The sequence below is a fragment of the Entelurus aequoreus genome, linkage group LG03, assembly GCF_033978785.1.
Source record: "Entelurus aequoreus isolate RoL-2023_Sb linkage group LG03, RoL_Eaeq_v1.1, whole genome shotgun sequence".
NCBI lineage: Eukaryota > Metazoa > Chordata > Actinopteri > Syngnathiformes > Syngnathidae > Entelurus > Entelurus aequoreus.
Window position 1 is genome coordinate 44720191 of NC_084733.1, and position 24602 is coordinate 44744792.

Consider the following 24602-nt stretch of genomic DNA (forward strand, 5'->3'; position numbering starts at 1 on the left):
AGCAGATCATGACAATTTGCTTCTTCCTACTCTTTTTTTAGAAATGTTGAACTGTGCAAGTGTAAACATGTGATTTTCATTCATGTCCAACCCACATAAACCCATTACCAATCTATGATTATGTATGAGTGTGAATATTCTGGTTACCATAATGTTCCACAGTGAATGTTCTCTCTTCAGTCACATGCTGTTTTGAGGATCAAGAAAATAAAGTTTAGAGTTAAAAGTTAGATATTCCGAATATAAATACAATTTTAAACTTACCTGCGCTGTGATGGTGACAGCCCACTTTCCTAGTGAAGGGGTCTGGGATAAATGAAATTCCTGAAACACAATCCTTTGATTGTACTGCCGCCTTTCTTCCACAATCCCACTGGGATTCTTCAAAGTGGCACAAGACCATCAGTAAGATTTTCCATCACCATTTCAACACAATACCTGACTAAAATATTCTAATAAAACCTTTACCTTAATGGAGATATCCACACTTTCTTTGTATGGACGATTATCCAACCGAACGCACGCGGCCCATATTTTGACATTGTCTCCTGGACGATATTGTGAATGCTCAGTTTGAAGGAAACAGGACACGTTCCTGAGGTCGAAGCTGAGGGTGGTGATGTTGGAGAAGACTATGCTGTCGCCATCGTAGCCCGTCACCGTCAAATTCAAATGTGAATTTTGAGTTATGGAGCCCGGAAGCTGCAACAGTTTGGAGTGGATGTGATATTGAAGCTGCAGCATTTAATAGCAAACCTTTGGTTGATTTGATTTCATATAGTATATGATGAGAGGTAAATACTTACTGGAGGGAGCGTAAGCAGCTGAGTTACACCTTAAAAAAAGGATACTTTAGCCATTATGTTTCTTAAACATAATAAATGGTTACAACAAAAGGTATTTAGCTTTTTATTTCTGTAATGTGTTTAGTATAAACATGCTTTTAGCATAACTGCCATATGGTAATAGTATATTTCATGTTTTTTATATTAATTTATAGAACTCACTCCTGTGACTCAATTTAGTCATCTCCAGCTTATGAAACTTGTACAAAAAATGTAATAGAGTTGCCTGAGATGGCCCAGAACCCGCTTTGCGTATTATGTACAAATGAGAAGCTACTCACGGCAACATTTAGGTTTTGATAACTTGATGCCAGCTGAAGCAAAATCACCAATGCAGTAATTATCCAAAGGGAGCTTATTTCCTATTTGTTTAGTTCAATTCAGGTGGGAATATTTACACAGTTTTTTAAAAGAAAAAATGACCATAAAAGTTGTGTGTGTCACCTCCTTGGAAGTCCTCTGTCTGGGCTACTTTAGTGTTGCCATGCGAAACTTCCGCCTTGACCCTGACAGTAAGGTTAGAGAGAACGGTGACAGCCAGCAGAGATGATGTCCCAGCAGGCAACACTTCAGGTCCTGTCAGCACAAATAATGTCCTGGCGCTAAGTGGACAGCAATGACCATGAAAACAAGAGCATAAACATTAGTTATGTTCATTTTCCATGAGAAACTCGGGTTGGATCGTATTCATGTTACTTACTCGTGAGTAAAGGCGGTCCGAGCAGAATACACAACTCCTAAACACACAAGGACCCACATGTCCTCCATGTTTCTTTCGCCTGCTTCACAGAATGCTCCTCTGGACTGCCAACTGAAAATGAAGGCTGCCAACAAGCTCAACTGTCCGAGGTCTGCCCGAGACAAAAGGCCTCCTGAGGAGGCTCTCGTGTGGCTTTACACATTGTTTCAAATGACACAGCCATATCTTTTATCATATCATAGTCTGCCACACAATGGATGTGATCCTCACACCCTCTTAACACCTTTCCCTGGAGGGACTTTTCTCACCATTTGTCAATTTGGACAGTCCACATCTCTGTCTTGTTAAAGTTGTCAATTTTAGGACATGCAACAACCTTCAGCACCACCTATTAAAACATCTTGGTGAATGTACAATATTTATAAATGGAACAGTATGGATGATTGTTGTGTTAAATGCAACCACAACTGTATAGTAAAACAGGAAGGATGATAAACATTATTTGTTCTATCCTTGCTTTGTGCCGTAGTTGGTTTTAAATAAATTGTTGTAAGATTTTGAAAATACTTTTCGTTAAATGTTAGTCTTCAGTTTACTTAAAATGTCTCAAGTTGTAACCTATAGAATATAAGTTGATTCAGGAGCAGTTCGGCTCAGGTTGGTTACTTCATCCAACCACTAGATGGTAGCCCAATGCAAGCTATTCAAACGTCCAACCAGCGTTCTATGCACCTCACCAAGTCAGATCAAAACTAAACTGAATGTTTTTATGTAAAAAGCTGGCACCCATATTGTATACACATACATCCATGTTTTTACATCCTGTAAGATGCTTAAGTTCAATTGTGCCATGAGTTTAGTTTCTTTTCTTCACCATGTTCTTTTTTTTCCAGTGACTGGAAACAAGTCGAACTTTATTATTCTTGATAAACCTTTATTCCTTTGGTTTTTAACACTGGTTACATATTAACACGTTTGACAAGAAATGTTTGTCAAATATTTGGCATGTATAATACTGTGTAACCAAGGGGACAAAGTCCATTTTGAGCATATCTATGAGAGGCATTTGCTGCGTCATCATGAGAGTAATAAATGTGCAAGCCTGTGCAGCCTCTACAAATGCACAATTTCACTTACAATTAAGCCACTTTTCACATTGTGATCACTTTCATGCAACTTTAATTTACTTTTTTCTGAACCAAATAAATGCATGTAAGCAATTATTCAATATTTACAATACATTCTTAGACAAAGTGCTGGCATAAGTGCATATTAGTAAAATGCTAAGCTGTACATTGGACATGTTAAATGATAAAAATACACACAGGCAGCTTGATGAAATACAGTACTTGGCGTTTGAGTTAAGTACCAGTGTGGAGACATTTACAGCGCATGTATAATTTACTACCATAATCATCTGGACTGGAAGCTTTCACTTTAAATATATTATGGCACTTTAAGAGAGCTGAACGTTTACTACAAATGTGATTCAGGAACCTTAGCTTTTAAGTTTTTACCAAATTAAAAGATCAAATTGAAATTTGATCTTGGGAGTATTTGCACAATGTAAATGCCTTGCAAAAGTATTAATACCCCTTGGCTTTTTACCTAGTTTGTTACATTTCAAATTGTAATTTAAATGATTATCTAAATTTTATGTGATGGATCTGCACAGAATAAAATAAGCTGTTGAAGTGAAATGAGGAAAAAAAAAAAAAAAAAAAAAAAATTGTTTAAGAAAATAAAGGAATTAAAATTGGCATGTGCATATGTATTCACCCCTTTTGCTATAAAGTCACATACTTAGTGAAAGGAAGACCACCTGTGTGCAATCTATGTGTCACATGATCCGTCAATATAAACACAACTTTTTTGAGAACCACAAGTAAGAGTTGGGTTATGAAGAAATATCCAGATATTTGATGATCCCCCTGAGCGCCATCAGATCCATAATCTTCAAAAGGAAAAACAAGGGACCACAACAAACCTGCCTAAACAGGGCTGCCCACAAAAACTCACAGAGCGGGCAAGGAGGGCATTATTCAGAGACCAAAGGTAACCCCAAAAGAGCTGCAGAGTTCCACAGCAAAGACTGGAGTATCTGTGCATAGGTACACAATAAGCCGTACAATCCATAGAGCAGGGCTTTATGGAAAAAGTGGCCAGGAAAAAGCCATTACTTAGTGTTAAACATAAGAAGGCACATTTTGAGTTTGCCAAAAGGCATGTGGCCGACTCCCTAAATTTATGGCAGAAGGTACTCCGGTTCGATGAGACTAAAATATTACTTTTCGGCCACAAAGGGAAATGCTATGTCTGGCAGCAACCCAACACATCCCATCACCCCAAGAACATCATTCCCATAATGAAACATTGTTGTGGCAAGATCATGCTGTGGGGATGTTTTTCAGCCGCATGGACTGGTAAAACTTGTCCGAGTCGAGGAGAAGACAAATGGCGCTAAATACAGGGATATTCTAGAGCAATACCTGTTTTAGTGTGCTTGTGATTTGAGACTGAGAAGGAGGTTCATCTTCCAGCAGAACAATGACTCAAAGCATACTGCTAAAGCCACACTTAAATGATTTAAAGGGGAACTGCACTTTTTGGGGAATTTTGCCTATCGTTCACACTCAGTTTGAGAGACAAGAACAAACGTTTTTTATGTTGTTTTTTTTAGAATTCTAAAGATGACAAAAAACACTTAAGGATGCGGTGAATGGGAGTCACCGTTGTAGCCTTCAAAGCCCTCTGAAACAACTCCAAAACCATCCATCAAAGTTTTGTATACACACTGCTAGTATATATATATATATATATATATATATATATATATATATATATATATATATATATATATATATATATATATATATATATATAATATAGTAACAGACACATTAATAACAATATGTACAATATATACCCTATTTTTGTCATTTTATGCAATACCGTAACTTATTTCCTCAGAGCATTTATTTCCGTTCCCATAGCAACACACTTCCGACTTCCGGCAACTAATGTGTGTTCCCACCTCCAGAAACAAATGCGAGTGCGTTTTAATCATGGCAGACTGTCACACCGTGGTGAGGGAAGTCCTGTTTTGGGGTTGTCTGGCACACTTCCTGTTTTATTTTGAAAATTCTAATCCTCCTCTCGTTTCAGGCCACTTGCCTTTCCTCCTGTGTCACTGGTCTGATGTCTCTCCTGATTGCCTGATTGTGTCCACCTGTGTCACCCTCCCTCATGTGTATATAGTCCTCGTCTTCCCCTGTCTTGTTGCCAGAGTATATCGTCTCGCTACGTACCTCCAGCCTTGTCCACAGCCTTGTTCACAGCCATCAACCAAGTTTGATAAGTATTGTCTCGCTTTGTTTATTGATTCCTTTGTTCCCTCTGAGAGAGTGATTTTCTTTTGCTAAGTTTTTTTGGTCAAGTCTTTTTGTATCAATTTTCATAGTGCCTTGTCTTCCTTTTTTCCCTCCTTCTGGAGCGCTTTTAGTTTTCAGGCTTCTCAAATACTTTATACATACTTTCTGTTTACAGTGTCTCAACTTTTTAGCATGAGTGAATTTCCTTTTTGTAGATTATTATAGATTGTTGGTTTTTTTGTGTATTCGACTCATAGAACTTTTTGGCTATTGCCTGTTCCTCCTTATGGAGTGATTTTCTGTTTATTGCCTTATGTCCTATGCTAATACCCTATAGGTGCTTGAATATATCATAGATAGATTTTGTAGCCACTTTCTTTAATCACTCTGTCCTAGAGATAGCAAGGAATTATCTAAATAACGGTCTGAGTCAATTGTCACTCCTCTGCATCTGAGTCCTCATTTACGCCAAGACATAACACAGACTTGGTAATAGATGGCGAAGAAGTGAAGTGAATTACATTTATATAGCGCTTTTTCTCAAGTGACTCAAAGCGCTTTACATTGTGAAACCCAATATCTAAGTTACATTTAAACCAGTGTGGGTGGCACTGGGAGCAGGTGGGTAAAGTGTCTTGCCCAAGGACACAACGGCAGTGACTAGGATGGCGGAAGCGGGGATCGAACCTGCAACCCTCAAGTTGCTGGCACGGCCGCTCTACCAACCGAGCTATACCGTCCCGAAGAGGACTACTTTTGGACAAATAAGGATTTACAACCATATCTTTTTGAAACTGAATATATGGAGGAATAACTGCTGCTTATAGAAGCGAGCACGAAGAGAGGCTGAAACGTTGCAGGAGACGGAAACCGAGAGAGTGAGGTTGGTATGACTTGACGGTGTAAAGGTGGAACTTGGAGACAAGCTATTTCGATATAAATGCCGTGCTTACCCAAACGAAACCGGACAAAAAATGTGCATGGCCAGCTGCACCAAACGGACAACTATCCACCCAGTGAGTCACTTTTATATTGATCGTGATACACACAGCACACAATGCTTGTTATTACAACTGCATACATTGTCGAGTTAACTGTGTACAAACAAAACATGAAATATTACTTTACAGATACTGTAATGATTGTTCATGTCTTTCAGTCAGTACAGATTGGTGTCCTATTGCATTGTGTTGTGCATTACAAACTCAAAAGCCATTCAGCTACTGACGCAAAAGCTAGCTTACAGCTAATGCCACTGCAAGGCAACGTGAAAAAGAGTTCCTTAGTGATCGCTCCTTAGCGTTCGCTCTTACAACATACTTGCCAACCTTGAAACCTCCAATATCGGGAGGTGGGGGGTAGGGGGTGGGGGGTGGGGGGGGGGTCTTGGTCGGGGGTGGCTGGGGCGTGGCTGGGGGCGTGGTTATTTACAGCTAGAATTCACCAACTCGAGTATTTCATATATATATATATATATATATATATATATATATATATATATATATATATATATATATATATATATATATACTTGACTTTCAATTAATTCTAGCTATATATATATATTTATTTTATTTACATAAAAGAAATACTTGAATTTCAGTGTTCCGGTGGCTATCCATTAGATGGCAGTATTGTCCTGTTTAACTTCTCCGTTCATGAGTATATCATTTCGGCCACCGTGTTCAATGGAGAAGTCTGTTCTACATATTTACAGGCAACATACACCTTCCCCTTCGAACGTCTCCTTGTTGTGTGCACAGTTGTGCACTCTACTCTCTAAAAGCCCTAGATGTTATGACGTCATTGGGCAGGCAAGCTGTTTATATTGTGGGAAAGCGGACGTGAGAACAGGCTGTCCCCACTCAGTCTCAGGTCCGCATTGAGCTGGAGGGGGCGTGGCCTCCAGCTCCGGCTGAATACCGGGAGTTTTTCGGGAGAAAATATCTGCCGGGAGAGGCGCTGAATACCGGGATTCTCCCGCTAAAAACGTGAGGGTTGGCAAGTATGTCTTACAACAACGTCGCTACAGCTCGGTTATTGTACAGGTTACGAAACGTAAAGTAGGTATTGTTGGCGGTTTCCGAATGCATTTTTAAATGCAGAATGGATTGCTCCCCTTAGCTGCATTGCAATGAGTGGATTATTTCAAATTAGAATACAAAAAAAAAAAAAACCTTGTCTTCTTGTCTCTCATAAAGATTGAGTATGATAGGCAAAATTCTAAATAAAAGTGCAATTCCCCTTTTGGGGGAAACATTCAAATGTGTTGGAATGGCTTTGTCAAAGCCCAGACCTCAATCGAATTGAGAATCTCTGGTTTGACTTGAAGACTGCTGTTTACAAGCGGAAACCATCTAACATGAAGGGGCTGGAGAAGTTTGGCCAAGATTATAAAGATTTATCAAAAGTGAATTGCAGCTGTAATGGCAAAAGGCGGCTCTACAAGGTACTGACTTTAGAGGGGTGAATAGTTAGGCGATAGTTTTTATTTATTCATGGCCTTTTTATTGTTTGCTTAACAATAATAAAAAAAACACTTCTTCAAAGTTGTAGGCATGTTCTGTCAATGAAATGATGCAAACCCTCAACAAATCCATTTTATTCCAGGTTGTAAGGCAATAAAAAAACAATTCCAAGGAGGGTGAATACTTTTGCAAGGCACTGGTAATGACAAATGAGTAGAGTCAAGAACAACAAAACGCAAGGATTTAGAAAATGGTTTGATCAATAGAAAAATGGAAAAAATTCACCCCATTCAGATTATTTTTTTGTTACGGTTATTAAATTGGTGTCTTCTGAAAATGGAACATGACACAAGAAAAAAGCAAAAGATTGATCAATTCTGTTAGGAGACATTGATTACAAATATTCAGTATGTTCCTTTTTTACATTAAAATGTTGTTTTATATATTTGACAATTTTGAAATAAGACAATATTTTGCACCATTCAGGTAACTTCTAACTGGTGGCGGTTCTAGTTTCATTGGCGGTCTCGGCCAGACCCCTTTCAGCACTCATGTGTGCAATATCGAGGGGCACCGGGCTCTGAGCTCAGAAGAATAGAAATATTTCTCCCCCCATCCTTATGGTGCCCCCTAAAGAATGCCGCTCAGGGCAATTGCCAATATCTAAAACTGCTACTACTTCTAGTGTTATCTAATGCAATACAATCAATTACACAGTCATAACATTATGCCTACATTGATAAACACTTGTGTCATTTTTAATGTGGAAATTTTACGCAAAATATAAAAATATTGGAAATATTTCAATTAATATCTTACAATGTCTTATTATTTTTTGCAGAGCTAAAATATAGTAAAATAAAAACTAAATCCAGGGTATCAAAACTTCTTAGACATACATGTATGTTCAACGTTACAAGAATGGTGGTCATATACAGTAGAGTAGAATATAGTTTTTTTTTTTTCCTTCTTTGTCACACAATCTGTATTTTCAAGACATACTGTATGGAAATTAATTATTCCAGTGTTATTAAACAGCTGGAATGAACAACTGCATATAGTACACACAAGGCAAACATTACATTTCAAGATTCTGCTTTAGTATGTGACAATCATTTTGACACAAGTCCTTCTCACATTTATATTCTTGTTGTAAGGATTTGCTTCACTTCAGGTATAAAAGGCTGCACATTGTAAACGTTGGCTGAATGAACATCAGTTCCAACTAAGCACTAACTGAGCCATCATCTGAGACTGCTAATAGTGTATAGTATATACTGTAGTGTTCCCTACTTTGAGACAGGACTGTCAGTACATCCATATAGTATGTCACATTTCAAAGTGACGATACATGTTCTCCACGTAGCTCAGGACCCGTTGCCAGTCAGGACCGCCTGCTCGCAGCATCTCCTCTACGGTCTGTTAAACAAAACGTTTAACTGATTAATAGCAGTGGTGGGCTGTCAGTGACAACAAGGTATTTTCATTAGAAGCACTTACCTTAAAATCTAGCAAACATTACATAATATAGCAGTCTATTACTGGTATTTACATTTTGTAGCCTGTCTATTGCCCAATTGCCGTGACAATTTAATTTGCCCAGAGCATTCAGAATCAGTAGTACAGGACTGATGTCACTTAAAAAATTATTAGAGCTTTTCCTTTAACCAACCAGATTCCAGATTTGCTTCTTAGAGCCAGCTAGCAGTTGTACCATAACGTCAGCATTTTTCTGTCCATTAATATGAGCAAAACTGTTTGACAAACCAAATAATATTTATGAGTTAGAATTTTAAATAAATAAAATCAGCATTTGTATTTAATGAAAGTTTTTGTTATTATATTAGATAAATACCTTTACATTCACCCGAGCAACAAATTCACAGGCTTCCCACCTTTACATCATAAATACAATCAGTATGTTTCCATGCACTAAACTAGTCTGATTTCTCAAAAAGTTCAGTTTTTGTATTTCTACACCTATGTGTGAAGTCCAAGTGTCCAAGCACACTCTCTAATGCGACTATTGGTCATACGCCATGTGCCTCCCGTACACTGGGGGGGCGCTAATTTAATTTTAGTGCGGATAAATTATTTATTTTTCCGGTTGACATATGACGTCACACTAGCCAACTGTTGATCCTTACAACTTGTTTTAAGTGATGTCCGCTGTAATATTTACACAGATTACAAATATTATGTCTCTAATGGGTATGCTGATGTTAAATAGCAGACAGTATCAAGAAATTATCTTAGATTGCGCTACGAATATGACGCTACTACCAAGAATGTATGGGGGAGGGCAAAGAAAGACTGGCGGCAGAGTTTTTTCGAAGGAATTTTCGGACTAAGAATCATGGAAACAAAACTTTTGAATGTCTCAGAGTTCTTTCATAAGGCTGTGTGGATTGATGGAAGGAGTTTTAAATCTGGGGGAAAACATAATTTGTGCCCCGAATGATACTGTTCCAGATGAAGGTTGTTATTGTTCTGAACTATCTTGCCAGTTGGAATACAAAGTTATTGTTAATCAGTTTGCACTGCAAAAATGCAGTGTGAAGAGGTTTCTGTACGTTTTATTATTCGCCTTTAATATACCTGCCTCATTATCTTTCACTCATTTGTATTTTGTACGGGAGTCCGAATTAAGCCGGCATTTTACATTTCCTTAGCTACCTTCCTAAACAAATCTGGGTGTTTTTCCTCCCATCGATGCACTTGAAAATGTTATGTTCTTTTAATTTGTGAATCAAATAAACAGTCTCCTCTTCATTACAATTTTTGCTATGTTTTTATTGAATGGTATCTGCTTCTGGGTTGTATCCCGCGCATTGGGACTGGTGCATGCGCGATCCGAAGGGTCCTCTCAGGCCGCACACATTCCCTTGAGAAATCTGGTTTCCAATTGCTAAATCCAGGTGTGTTAGTCTGACTTTTCAAAACCCAAACCCGATCGCATTAAGGTGTTTCCATGGGCTGTAGGAGGCTTATTTAGAGCCAAACTACTTGAGAAATCTGACTAATTTAGTGCATGGACACGTACTGAATGATTCCACAGGTTAATTGTTTATGGAAGTCAAGTTACATAATGCTCCAAGGTACCATCAGAAAATCAACTTGCATATTGGAGACAATGCATTCGAAGATGTGAGTTGGGTTTCTTGCCTTAGTAATATCGTTAATACTAATAGTTCTAATTCATCCCAAATATGCAAAATGCCCCTCTCTCTGCAATGACATGCTTAATTATATTGAGGTTTTGTATGTTATCGTTTTATGAATTATGTTTTACAGACCATTTTCAAGCCGCCTCTGACCATTGCTTAAAGGTGAACTACACTTTTATTTGGAATTTTGCCTATTGTTCACAATCATTATGAAAGACATGGCGACAGATGGATTTTTTTAAGGCATTTTAACTCGTGAATAGATGTAAATAAAAGTCAGCTTACAGCAGAGCCAAAGGGAGGTCCTCTATTCCTCTTATAAAATACAATAAATAACCATTCAAAAAGCGCCAATAATACATTTTGTGACTTGAATATTAACCAAGTATCAGTAGTATTGTTTTTATAAGCGCTAACGCAGACAAACTTTTTATAGCAGCGACATGTGTGTGATAACGTCTGTCCCTATGTTTACATCATCGAGTGGTCTGCTGCTCCTCACTTACTTGTAAGTTTATTCTAGATCATAAATCATGCATCTCAACTGGAAAGTAGACATTCTTCATCTAAATAGGAATATTTGAACATCCCAGCAGTCAGCATCCCATTGACAGCAGCTCTTGCACAGTAAGTGATATTTCATTATGTTTGTTGGCTCCCATAAAGTCTGCAGTGAGCAGAAATCAGTGATGAAAAAAAAAAAAGTTAACATCGTGATGTGTTTTTGAAAGGAATGCGCCGCATATGCTTAAAATGATCAAAATACGAACATATTAAATCTTATTATACATTTTCCCGTTACTACATTACATATATACTTCCATCATGTATATAAAACCTCGATGGAGGTGATTGGATATATTTTAAGGGCTTTATAGTCAGAATTGAGCGACTCCCATAGGCTCCATTGTAAGCAGACTTTTGATCGCATTTATTTAATTTTTAGAATGCATAAAAAAAAAAAAACATCTATCTCCATGTCTCTCATAATGATTGTAAACAATAGGTAAAATTCCCCAAAAAGTGCAGTTCCACTTTAAGGATGCACTGTTTTGTGGGCAACAGTGGAGGATGCATGTGCATGTACAAACCAGTCTGCCCCATAACAAGAGAATTGAGAAAAATGAGGATCTTATTGACTACATAATCTGACTACAATGGCAGACACGTGCTAAACACTTTGGGTGAATCTAATTCTCTACCATAAATGGATAATCCGCTGACGTCACTAATGGGAAAAATGTCACCAATGGGGCAAATTCCAACAACTTCCATCCATCCATCCATTTTCTACCACTTATTCCCTTCGGGGTTGCGGGGGGCGCTGGAGCCTATCTCAGCTACAATCGGGCGGAAGGCGGCGTACACTTGTTTCTCGGAAATATGAAGGAGGGAAATATTGTTTTATAAATTATTCGCAAAGCCTCCACGATCTGATTTCCAATTTTCAGGACTCATGCAGATCCCAAATACACAACATCAAGTACCAATAAGGTAAACTGGTTTTGCATAACAGGGCTCCTTTAAGTGAGTAAAAGGGAATCTGCACTTTTTGGGAATTTTGCCCATTATTGACAATCTTTATGTGAGACAAGAATATAGATGTTTTAAAAACATTTTTTTAATGCATTCTAAGTCGTAAATAAAGGCCAGCAAAAGTCAGCTAACAATGGAGGTAATGGAATTTGCTCTATTCTGCCTATAAAGCACTCTAAAAAACATCCAAAAACCTTCATTAACGTTTTATATACACATTTTAAGTATATATATAATGTAGTAGGAGGCACAACTGTAATAACTTTTAATATTGACGTATTTTAGTCATTTTAAGCATGCAGCAGCGTATTAATTTCACAGACGCATCACAACGTTCACCATTTCCTTCAACAACAACTACTAATTATGAGAGACTTCATAAGAGCCAACGTTGACTACTTTGGGACAAATGATGATCCACAACCTTATTTTTATGAGCCTGAATATAAGGAGCATAAGCTAAACAATTTAGAAGTTAATAGACGAACAGATTCTGCAATTAAAACTTTTGCTAAGTGCTAAACAACAAAAACAAACTACGAACATAACAAAACAATCACTTACTAAACAATGTCTGCTCTCAGTGGGATACAGACTGATTGGATGCTCATATCCACCGTTTAGATGAAGAAATCAAAATCCCTTACGCAGGTAAAAAACCGAACCAAACAAAAAAAAAAAAAAACATTTTTTTGTGTCTTTTTTGCTATCTTCGGGTCTAGTTTGGAATGTCAAAGTTAACCGATTCTTAGGTTTATGGCCAAAGCCTTCTTCTATAAAAGTGAGGGGCATAATTCATAATGTAGAAATAACTCAGAGGTGATGCAGCAGCTTAACGGCTCAGTATATTAATAGCTGCATAAGCTAGATACCTCTCTTTGATCAGGGCACAGCTAAAAGTAGTTTCATCAGCGTTAGTGCTTATAATAAAAATATTAATAATACTTGGTTAATAATAAAATAGAGTATTGTGGGTGGTTTTAGATAATTTTTAGAGGGCATTATGGCGCAATAGAGTACTTCCATTATCTGCATTGTTAGCCACCTCATACTTGCCGTATATCCTGAATTAGAATTCATGTCTTACATAAAGATTGTCAATGATAGGCACAATTAAAAAAAATGTGCAGTAACCCTATAAATCGCCATTGAAGGCCTGGGTACTGAATGCTTATAAATAGCATTTACAATAGTTTGTTCGCCATAGAGAAGTGGAATTACTTTACAGGCAATATACTGTAAAGAAGGGGTAAAGAAAGTATTTCGGGATCGCAATTGTGGCTGACAATTATCCTAATAGGTGTGTAACAAATATTACAAAGTTAGGAATCTGTTAAGAATCAATTTAATTTATTTGCTACTGTTGCAAGCTCTGTCTGCTCAGTATCGCTCTCGTAAGTCCAAAGTTTGGAAGAATGGTAAACTTGATAAACTGTTGCAAAAGACAAATATTGTAAAATAGCAGTGAAGTCCGGTGGTGGCACAACTAATAACACGTAGCTGATAGAAGACAAGGAGAAACCGGTTCGCTCTAGAGACACGACAGGCCAAAGACACGGATATTCATAATGTCTTCAATAGCCCATTAAATTGTAAAATACTTGAGACTGTACAAAAGTGTGCATTGTTGTGGAGATTGAGCGACATGATAAATACATTGGCGCCTCGGTACAAGACATTTGAACGACACTTGTGTTACAGAGCTGTATAATAAAATAAGGATGCAGTCAATTTATGCCAATGGAGAAAATGTAATACATTTTAATTTTGAAAGGAGTTTCCAAAAGTTCTTTAAGTGTAATGTGTTACAGTAATAAACACAGTGGCATGGTTCTGTATGTCGTGTCAAAAACAACACAAATACTTGCTGGTGTTTTTTAAAGTATACTATATTTATTTGAAGATAAACAGGCAACTGTACCAGATTTCATTACATTGCTTTAAATCAGGGGTCTCAAACACGCGGCCCGCGGGCCAATTGTGGCCCGGGAGACGTTATTTTGCGGCCCCCACCTTAATATGAAAGTTTAATGTTAGTGCGGCCCGCGAGTTTTAAATGAATGGCGCTTGACAGCGTTGTGTGCGGAGCTGAAGAAATCTACCAATCACGTTGTGGTATGAGGCTCTCGACAATATCGAGGGCGTGCCGTGATGGCACTGTCATCAGTGTCCTCTAGAATCTGTCACCGCATCATCTTTTTCTCCATACTAACAGCGTGCCAGCCCAGACACATGTTGTATGAGGCTTCTAGAGACACACGCAGGTTATTGCAAGACATACTTGAGGAACAGCCATACATTTCACACTGAGGGTGGTCATATTTTATTTTATTTATATTTTAACACTGTTACAAATATGCGCCACACTGTGAACCCACACCAAACAAGAATGACAAACACATTTCGGGAGAACATCCGCACCTAAACACAACATAAACACAACAGAACAAATACCCAGAATCCTTTGCAGCCCTAACTCTTCCGGGCTACAAAAACACCCCCGCTACCCCTAACCCCGCCCAACTCAACCCCCCCCATCTCCCGAATTCGGAGGTCTCAAGGTTGGCAAGTATGCATTGATGTCACTTGCGTAATGCAAGCAGAGAAACATTTTGCCGCTTTTCTATGACACACGCTCTTCCTTCCTCCCTCCCTGCCTCCCTCCCTCGCCCGCCTGCTCGCTCCCGCCCCCGTTGTAAACAGTCCGGGCGGGGAAGACGAGCACTCCGCCGAAGGAGCGAGCGACAATACAAAAGTGTGGTGCACTGGACCCCAGCGCTGATACAGACGTGGTGATGTTAACCCGTTCGGGGCTAATTGTGCTACCGTAACTGTAAACTCCACCCCCCACCCTCCTCCCGTTGGCTCCAGACAGAGACGATTTTTGATGCAATATTTCTTTCACAGGGGCACCCCGACGTGTCTTATTTCATTTCATTTCATTTTTATTTATCTCCTTCATTGATGTGCATCTTTGATCGATAGACAATTATACCTCAATTTTTAAATTATACATTTACACACCAATGCCTGAGAAGGAGCAGGATGAAGAAAAATCTTATATTTTTCTGCCCCCTTCAACATAGTACGTAGTCTTACTTAATGATATCATATAAACAAACAATTACATCCAAATATAACGAAAACAAACAAAAAAACACAAGAAGTGCAAAACTTCATGATGTACAAAAAGAACAAAAAAAACAAAATAAGTAGTATACACCTCACAGGATGATACAAAACAAATACAAAACTAGGCAAAAAATAAGTAAAATAATAAATATAAAGCAAAATGTAAACAGTTATGGCTGTCCATATGATCTCATTGTTCTGTCCTTATATATTTTTTCAATTGGAATATATTTTTACAATCTTTTATCTCTTGTAAAGAGAATTCCATAGTTTAACCCCCACCACTGATATACACATTTGTTTTAAAGTTGTCCTTGAATACTGATGTTTGAAATGACCTTTTCTTCTATGCTCTTCATTCTCAGAAGTGATGACAAACATTTTTTGTAAATTTGCTGGTAATGTTTTACTTTTAGCCTTAAACATGACACATAATGTCTGTAACTTTACTAGCTCCTGTAGTTTCAATAAACCCGAATTAATAAATAATATGTTAGTGTGTTTTAAGTAATCTACTTTATGAATAATCCTTATAGCTCTTTTCTGTAGTTGATACAGAGAAAGTTGCGTTGCACAAGGAATACAATTTGAAACGTCATTATACAACTAGACATGCTGAGGAGTATGCAAAATACTAGGGGAGTGAACCGGGTTGCAAATTTTAAAACCAGTCTACTGAGGCAACAAGATTTCGTCAAGAATTGAAATGACCTTTTCTTCTATGCTCTTCATTCTCAGAAGTGATGACAAACATTTTTTGTAAATTTGCTGGTAATGTTTTACTTTTAGCCTTAAACATGACACATAATGTCTGTAACTTTACTAGCTCCTGTAGTTTCAATAAACCAGAATTAATAAATAATATGTTAGTGTGTTTTAAGTAATCTACTTTATGAATAATCCTTATAGCTCTTTTCTGTAGTTGATACAGAGAAAGTTGCGTTGCACAAGGAATACAATTTGAAACGTCATTATACAACTAGACATGCTGAGGAGTATGCAAAATACTAGGGGAGTGAACCGGGTTGCAAATTTTAAAACCAGTCTACTGAGGCAACAAGATTTCGTCAAGAAAGCAAGCGAAAAGAGCGATGCAGCAGTCAAAGCTAGCTACATGGTGAGTGAGATGGTTGCTAGGGCGGGAAAGCCATTCAAAGGAGGTGAATTCATTAAAAAGTGCATGTTAGATTTTTTTTAAGAAATCTTTTCTTGCGGCCCAGCCTCACCCAGTTTCTGCATCCAGTGGCCCCCAAGTAAATTGAGTTTGAGACCCCTGCTTTAAATTGAATCGTATAGAAATGTATAGTTTTTGAATCGCATTGTTCTCCATGGATCTAGATACGTATCGAATTATCTCATATTGGAGAGATGCACAACTAAGTAACTAATGTTATCAAACTTTTATCCTATTCGACTCGAGTTCAGGAAGGAAATAAGGCTTACCAAAGATTGGGCAATCCCAACACTCTTGCCTGTTTTGAATGCTAGACTGAGATTCTCCCTCTGAAAAAAACAACAACAACAAAGAAAAAAAAACTATTAACCAGTTTGGCATAAAACATATTAATTACAACTTTTTAACATCTATGAGACAGGGAACCACATGTTATTATTGATTCAATTAGCTTAGTGGAAATATTAAATTGATTCACACATAAGAGCAGATGTTTTGGTTTTTGGAAGGTTTATCCAGCAATGATTATTAAATGTGATTAAAATGAGCCAAAGGTCAAATAATGCGGAGTGAATGCTTGTTTCCTTAACATTCAGTCAGCATCATACATTTTCACATTATTAGCAATGTGGATACAGCTCTTAAAATGTTTCACATCAGATTGTGCAGGCATACCCAATGAAAGGGCTGGTAAATGTGTTACAATTACGAGAATATTTTAATCTAACATTAATCTCAGTCATACAACTATTTGAAACTTTTTGTTAGAACAGATAGCCAACATCAGTATCCAACAACACCAACTTCCAAGCCTACCTTGTTCTGTGGAGTGAGGCTGCTATAAGGGATGTGCGAAGGAAGGTAGGTGTGATAAACGGCACAAAATGCAAGGCCATCTACCCAGCTGCTGCTAAAATTGGTGATGTCAATATTCTGGAGAAAGTAAAAGCAAATAATGCAAGAGTTCCATTAGAACATAATGAAATAATGTGGTATAATTATAAAGGTATATTGGTATACTCAGTGACAATCAGATTTGGTGTAAGAAGGATTTATGAGCACTATCGCTAAAGTCTAGGGGAAAAAAATCAACACTAGTGATTTTTTTTAAACCTAAATTATAAAGCATTTTAGCCAATCGGAAGAAAGTCATTTTTGAAAAAAAAAAAAAAAAATCCCACAAAAAATACAATGGTGAAATTTAGTTTTTCTTGTCTACTTAAGTTAGTAGAAACAGTTTGTTGTTAGAAAATTATCTTTGGAAGTGCTGTTTAATTATGACTAAAAGGCAAAATCCCGCCCATCGACATTCATCCTTTTTCTATGCCACTTATGCTTTCAATTTCAATGTTTATGGGAGGGCTGGGGCCTATTCCAGGTGACTTTGGGTGAAAGGCAGACACATTTACTTCCTGAAATGGCCACTGGGGCAATCACAAAGCTATTGTGAATATGCATTAAACAGGAATGGAGCCCACGCCAGCTGCATGAAAGTCAGCTATGTGAACTACTACACAATACCAATGGTCGCCAAAAAGCCCAAATGTAAACCAGTCTTATCAATAGCAATACAATAGAAAAGGCACTGGAGAGTACTTGAGATATACAAACATACACACATACATACATACACACATACATATCAAATATATTTATATATACATACATGGTCAAAAGTTGTGAAGGACATAATGTCATGGCTGTCTTGAGTTTCCAATCATTTCTACAACTCTTATTTTTTTGTGATAGAGTGATTGGAGCACATACTTGTTGGTCACAAAAAACATTCATGAAGTTTGGTTCTTTTATGAATTTATTATGAGTCTATCGAAAATGTGACCAAATCTGCTGGGTCAAAAGTATACATACAGCAACATACATTATCACTTTTGGTGATGTAGAAAAGTTGCAATCAAATCAAATTAGCTTCATGGCATGGCCTCTTAACTTCATGTGAGTGATTATGATTGACAACACCTGTTGACTTCTCTGAGCCCATTTAAATAGGGCTCATGTGATGCAGTCATTAGACTCGGTTACAAACACGACAATGGGAAAGTCAAAGGAACTCAGCACACATCTGAAAAAACTAATCATTGACTTGAGCAAGTCGGCAAAGTCACTTGGAGCCATTTCAAAGCAGCTTAAGGTCCCAACAGCAACTGTGCAGACAATTGTTCGTAAGCATAAAGTGCATGGCACAGTTTTGTCCCTGCCACGATCAGGAAGAAAACGCAAGCTATTACCTGCTGCTGAGAGAAAATTGGTCAGGATGATCAAGAGTCAACCGAGAACCACCAAAAAGCAGGTCTGCAATGAATTGGAAGCTGCTGGAAAACAGGTGTCAGTGTCCAGTCAAGCGTGTTTTGCATCGCTATGGACTGAGAGGCTACCATGCAAGAAGGAAGCCCTTGCTCCAGAAGCGACACCTTAAGGCTCGTCTAAAGTTTGCTGCTGATCACATGGACAAAGATAAGACCTTCTGGAGGAAAGTTATGTGGTCAGATGAATCAAAAATTGAGCTGTTTGAGGAAAAAAGGTGAGGCCTTTAATCCTAGGAACACCAATTCCTACCGTCAAGCATGTTGGTGGTAGTATTATGCTGTGGGCCTGTTTTGCTGCCAATGGAACTGGTGCTTTACAGAGAGTAAATGGGACAATGAAAAAGGAGGATTAACTTCAAATTCTTAAGGACAACCTAAAATCATCAGCCCGAAGGTTGGGTTTTGGGCGCAGTTGGGTGTTCCAACAGGACAATGACCCCAAACACACGTCAAAAGTGGTAAATTAGGCTAGAATTAAGGTTTTAGAATGGCCTTTCCAAAGTCCTGACTTAAACCCCATTAAGAACATGTGAACAATGCTAAAGAAACAAGTCCATGTCAGAAAACCAACAGCTGAACTGCACCAATTTTGTCAAGAGTGGTCAAAAATGTAACCAGAAGCTTGCCAGAAGCTTGTCGATGGCTACCAAAAGTGCCTTATTGCAGTGAAACTTGCCAAGGGACATGTAACCAAATATTAACATTGCTGTATGTATACTTTTGACCCAGCAGATTTTCTCACACCCATAATAAATTCATAAAAGAACCAAACTTCATGAATGTTTTTTGTGTGTGTATATATCTGTATTTACAGTCGTGGTCAAAAGTTGACATAAACTTGTAAAGAACATAATGTCATGGCTGTCTTGAGTTTCCAATCATTTCTACAACTCTTATTTTTTTGTGATAGAGTGATTGGAGCACAAAAATGTGACCAAATCTCCTGGGTCAAAAGTATACATACAGCAATGTTAATATTTGGTTACATGTCCCTTGGCAAGTTTCACTGCAATAAGGCACTTTTGGTAGCCATCCACAAGCTTCTGGCAAGCTTCTGGTTGAATTTTTGACCACTCCTTTTGACAAAATTGGCGCAGTTCAGTTAAATTTGTGGGTTTTCTGACATGGACTTGTTTCTTCAGCATTGTCCACATGTTCTCAATGGGGTTTAAGTCAGGACTTTGGGAAGGCCATTCTAAAACCTTAATTCTAGCCTGATTTAGCCATTCCTTTACCACATTTGACATGTGTTTGGGGTCATTGTCCTGTTGGAACACCCAACTGCGGCCAAAAAACCGACCTCTGGGCTGATGATTTTAGGTTGTCCTGAAGAATTTGGAGGCCTCACTTTTTCTCCTCCAAACATATTGCTGGGTATTGTGGCCAAACAGCTCAATTTTTGTTTCATCTGACCACAGAACTTTCCTCCAGAAGGTCTTATCTTTGTCCATGTGATCAGCAACAAACTTTAGACGAGCCTTAAGGTGTCGCTTCTGGAGCAAGGGCTTCCTTCTTGCATGGTATCCTCTCAGTCCATGGCGATGCAAAACATCCTTGGCTGTGGACACTGACACCTGTGTTCCAGCAGCTTCCAATTTCCAATTTTCTCTGAGCAGCAAGTGATAGCTTGCGTTTTCTTCCTGATGTGGCAGTGACAAAACTGTGCCATGCACTTTATACTTATGAACAATTGTCTGCCAAGTTGCTCTTGGGACCTTAAGCTGCTTTGGAATGGCTCCAATTGACTTTCCCGACTTGTTCAAGTCAATGATTAGTTTTTTCATATCTGTGCTGAGAGTTCCTTTGACTTTCCCATTGTCGCGTTTGTAACTGAGTCTAATGACTGCATCACATGAGCCCTGTTTAAATGGGCTCAGAGAAGTCAACAGGTGTCATCAATCATAATCACTCACATGAAGTTAAGAGGCCATGCCATGAGGTTAATTTGATTTGATTGTAACTTTTCTACATCACCAAAATTGATAATGTATGTTGCTGTATGTATACTTTTGACCCAGCAGATTTGGTCACATTTTCAGTAGACCCATAATACATTCATAAAAGAACCAAACTTCATGAATGTTTTTTGTGACAATCACTATCACAAAAAAATAGGAGTTGTAGAAATTATTGGAAACTCAAGACAGCCATGACATTATGTCCTTCACAAGTGTATGTAAACTTTTGACCAAGACTGTATATACACATATATATATATATATATATATATATATATATATATATATATATATATATATATATATATATATATATATATATATATATATATATATATATATATATATATATATGTATATGTATATGTATATGTATATATATATGTGTATGTATAAATATGTATGTGTGTATATATATATATATATATATATATATATATATAGAAGAAAGAACAAATAATCTAAACTTTACTTTGTAGCCTTGTGTTTGGCTCTGACACCAACGTAGTAGTGAGTTCCTCTTTGAGCCTCCATGGCGACGCAGGAGCAGGTTGAAACCATCCTGAGACCTAAAGAGGACAAGAGCTGCAGATCATGGTCTCTTTTCTTGTTACATCACTCAAAAGTAAAAAAACAACAACAACAACAACAACAACAAAAGAAACAACAACAACAAACAATTTGTAATTGATTTTGGCTTAAGTAGAAAGCTTTACGAGTCCATCAGAAAAATAACGGTCACCTTGTTGGTGGAAGCTCAGTGAGAGTTGAGTTGTACTTGTTTAAAGACTCCTCACGTTTTCCTGCAGTGAAAAAGTAAATTGTAAGAGTTAAGCCAATTACAGTATGTAGATTTCAAATATAGATGACAAAATACCTTAACACAAATATACCTGTATCTGTGTTTGTCCTGCTCTCTTGTTGGTCCAAACTTCTACGTCCTTTAAGTTGCCCCAACTTCTTAAAAAAGCATACATATAAATTATTTTCAAACCATTTAATTAATGACTAATTTAAAAAAAAAAATCTAATAAAATGCATTCCCTTAAGACAAAATAATATCACCTTGTTGGTAAATTCAGATGTAACTGTGGTAGGCTGAGAAGTTCCATTCAGTAACGTAACAGAATCTGAGGAAGCTGGTAATCTTGATAGACTTCTGTAGTATTATGATATATTGGAAGAAAAGTGCAACAATTACAAATGTACACTAATTGAAAATGAATCAACAACACAAGAACAATGCAATTAAATCCATTCTGTAGCTAAACACAACCAGTATTACAAGAATTCAGTTTATATTGCAAATGGCCATCTATTTATATGTTTTACCTTTTGCAAATTGATTGCTTTGTATAATACTTTCACAATGGCTGTAAAGTCTGCAAATCAAGGAAGAATATAATTTTTTTCTCAGCAGCAAAACACATTTAAAAAATATATATTATTGCTGCCTCTTTGGCAGTGTTGATTAAAACAAAGTATTTGGCGAAGCAGACCATGATAGAAAAAGTAAGAGAAGCCATTGCATCTTTTGTTGGCAAAGATTTACGGCTGCACTCGACGGCTTCAGCTCGTGCAGCCAGACAAATATACTACGATATGATCATACAATTTAAAAATCTGACTTAAACTGTCATTATAATTATTGATTATATTTGTAATGAAGAGTCTTGTAAGATCAGCGCTAAAAAAAATGGCAGCCATGCTTGGAAAGTACTTTTGTTTAAATATTCATCTCCTACACAAAGCACTGTCAAGTTCGCTAGAAAAACCAAGTGCACAAATTAAATGGCCTTCACATTGAAATTGCTGTCCGTTACATCCTATCTGACTGCGCTAACAAAGTAAGACTCCCAGAAAAATAGCTTCCATATTTACTGTTATTATTTTGCACTTGAAGAAACAATTCAGTAGTGATATTTGCAGTGATCGAATGTTACCTTTACTAAAATATGGACTTTTGTCTAGGCTGGAAGCCAATATTTATGTTTGAATTGTTTGTTATAGAAAAATTGCTTTAATATATGAAATTTGCTTTAATATATGAAATTTGTTTTAAAATATGAACTTTATATGAATATATGTATGTATAATATATGAACACTTTTTAAGAATCAATTAAGTTTGTAAATCAAGGTTCCACTGTACATTGTATAAGACACCAGAATTACCCAAAATGGCACCATACGTTCGTCTATCATCACCTATCCTCAATGACCTAAACCTAATGTATGTTGCGATCAAAAGTTTACATACACTTGTAAAGAACATAATGTCATGGCTGTCTTGAGTTTCCAATACTTTCTACAACTCTTATTTTTTGTGATAGAGTGATTGGAGCACATACTCGTTGGTCACAAAAAACATTCATGAAGTTTGGTTTTTTTATTAATTTGTTATGGATCTACTGAAAATGTGACCAAATTTGCTGGGTCAAAAGTATACATACAGCAATGTTAATATTTGGTTACATGTCCTTTGGCAAGTTTTACTGCAATAAGGCGCTTTTGGTAGCCATCCACAAGCTTCTGGCAAGCTTCTGGTTAAATTTTTGACCACTCCTCTTGACAAAATTGGTGCAGTTCAGCTAAATTTGTTGGTTTTCTGACATGGACTTGTTTCTTCAGCATTGTCCACACGTTTGAGTTAGGACTTTGGGAAGGCCATTCTAAAACCTTCCTTCTAGCCTGATTTAGCCATTCCTTTACCACTTTTGACATGTGTTTGGGGTCATTGTCCTGTTGGAACACCCAACTGCGACCAAGACCCAACCTCCGGGCTGATGATTTTAGGTTGTACTGAATAATTTGGAGGTAATCCTTCTTTTTCATTGTCCCATTTAAAGCACCAGTCCCATTAGCAGCAAAACAGGCCGGAGCATAATACTACCACAACCATGCATGACGGTGAGCATGGTGTTCCTGGGATTAAAGGCCTCACCTTTTCTCCTCCAAACAAATATTGAGCTGTTTGGCCACAATACCCAGCAATATGTTTGGAGGAGTAAAGGTGAGGCCTTTAATCCCAGGAACACCATGCCCACCGTCAAGCATGGTGGTGGTAGTATCATGCTCTGGGCCTGTTTTGCTGCCAATGGAACTTGTAACTTTAAATGGGACAATGAAAAAGGAGGATTACCTCCAAATTCTTCAGGACAACCTAAAATCATCAGCATCAGGTCTTGGGCGCAGTTGGGTGTTGCAACAGGACAATGACCTCAAACACGTCAAAAGTGGTAAAGGAATGGCTAAATCAGGCTAGAATGAAGGTTTTAGAATGGCCTTCCCAAAGTGCTGACTTAAACGTGTGGACAATGCTGAATAAACAAATTTAGCTGAACTGCACCAATTTTGTCAGGAGTGGTCAATAATTCAACCAGAAGCTTGCCAGAAGCTTGTGGATGGCAACCAAAAGTGCCTTATTGCAGTGAAACTTGCCAAGAGACATCCATCCAACCACCCATTTTCTACCGCTTATTCCCTTCGGGGTTGCGGGGGGCGCTGGAGCCTATCTCAGCTACAATCTGGGCGGAAGGCGGGGTACACCCTGGACAAGTCGCCACCTCATCGCAGGGCACCAAGAGACATGTAATCAAATATTAACATTGCTGTATGTATACTTTTGACCCAGCAGATTTGGTCACATTTTCAGTAGACCCATAAAAGAACGAAACTTCATGAATGTTTTTTGTGACCAACAATATGTGCTCCAATCCCTCTATCACAAAAAAATAAGAGTTGTAGAAAGTATTGGAAACTCAAGACAGCCATGACATTATGTTCTTTACAAGTGTATGTAAACATTTGATCGTGACTGTATATACATACCGTATTTTTCGGACTATAAGTCGCAGTTTTTTTCATAGTTTGGCGGGGGGTGGGACTTATACTCAGCGACTTATGTGTGAAATTATTAACACATTAC

At 37.6% G+C, this 24602-nt stretch overlaps 2 protein-coding genes across 7 annotated transcripts in view; both read right to left on the reverse strand.

The window, feature by feature from the left end:
- The window catches only part of cd109 (CD109 molecule), a 77116-nt gene extending 75228 nt beyond the window's left edge, over positions 1–1888 (reverse strand). Inside the window, exons 1-6 of one of the 4 annotated variants that reach the window (XM_062041889.1) lie at positions 1546–1887; positions 1290–1447; positions 807–835; positions 469–702; positions 265–381; positions 148–187 (exon numbers count right to left, since the gene is read on the reverse strand). In XM_062041889.1, the coding sequence (XP_061897873.1) occupies positions 148–187; positions 265–381; positions 469–702; positions 807–835; positions 1290–1447; positions 1546–1613 (646 nt within the window). In that variant the 5' untranslated portion in view covers positions 1614–1887. Of the gene's footprint in view, positions 1–147; positions 188–264; positions 382–468; positions 703–806; positions 836–1289; positions 1448–1545 lie in introns of all 4 variants that reach the window. The other 3 variants (XM_062041890.1, XM_062041893.1, XM_062041891.1) reach the window with 3 other exon arrangements.
- Positions 1889–7501: 5613 nt separating this feature from the next.
- The window catches only part of LOC133645674 (cytospin-A-like), a 67587-nt gene continuing 50486 nt past the window's right edge, over positions 7502–24602 (reverse strand). For 2 of the 3 annotated variants that reach the window (XM_062040529.1, XM_062040526.1), the window contains 7 exons: positions 21741–21834; positions 21569–21635; positions 21418–21478; positions 21148–21244; positions 17210–17326; positions 16663–16722; positions 7502–8803 (listed from right to left, as the gene is read on the reverse strand). In XM_062040529.1, coding sequence (XP_061896513.1) covers positions 8714–8803; positions 16663–16722; positions 17210–17326; positions 21148–21244; positions 21418–21478; positions 21569–21635; positions 21741–21834 — 586 coding nt within the window. In that variant the 3' untranslated portion in view covers positions 7502–8713. The remainder of the gene's footprint in view (positions 8804–16662; positions 16723–17209; positions 17327–21147; positions 21245–21417; positions 21479–21568; positions 21636–21740; positions 21835–24602) is intronic. The other variant, XM_062040527.1, reaches the window with a different exon arrangement.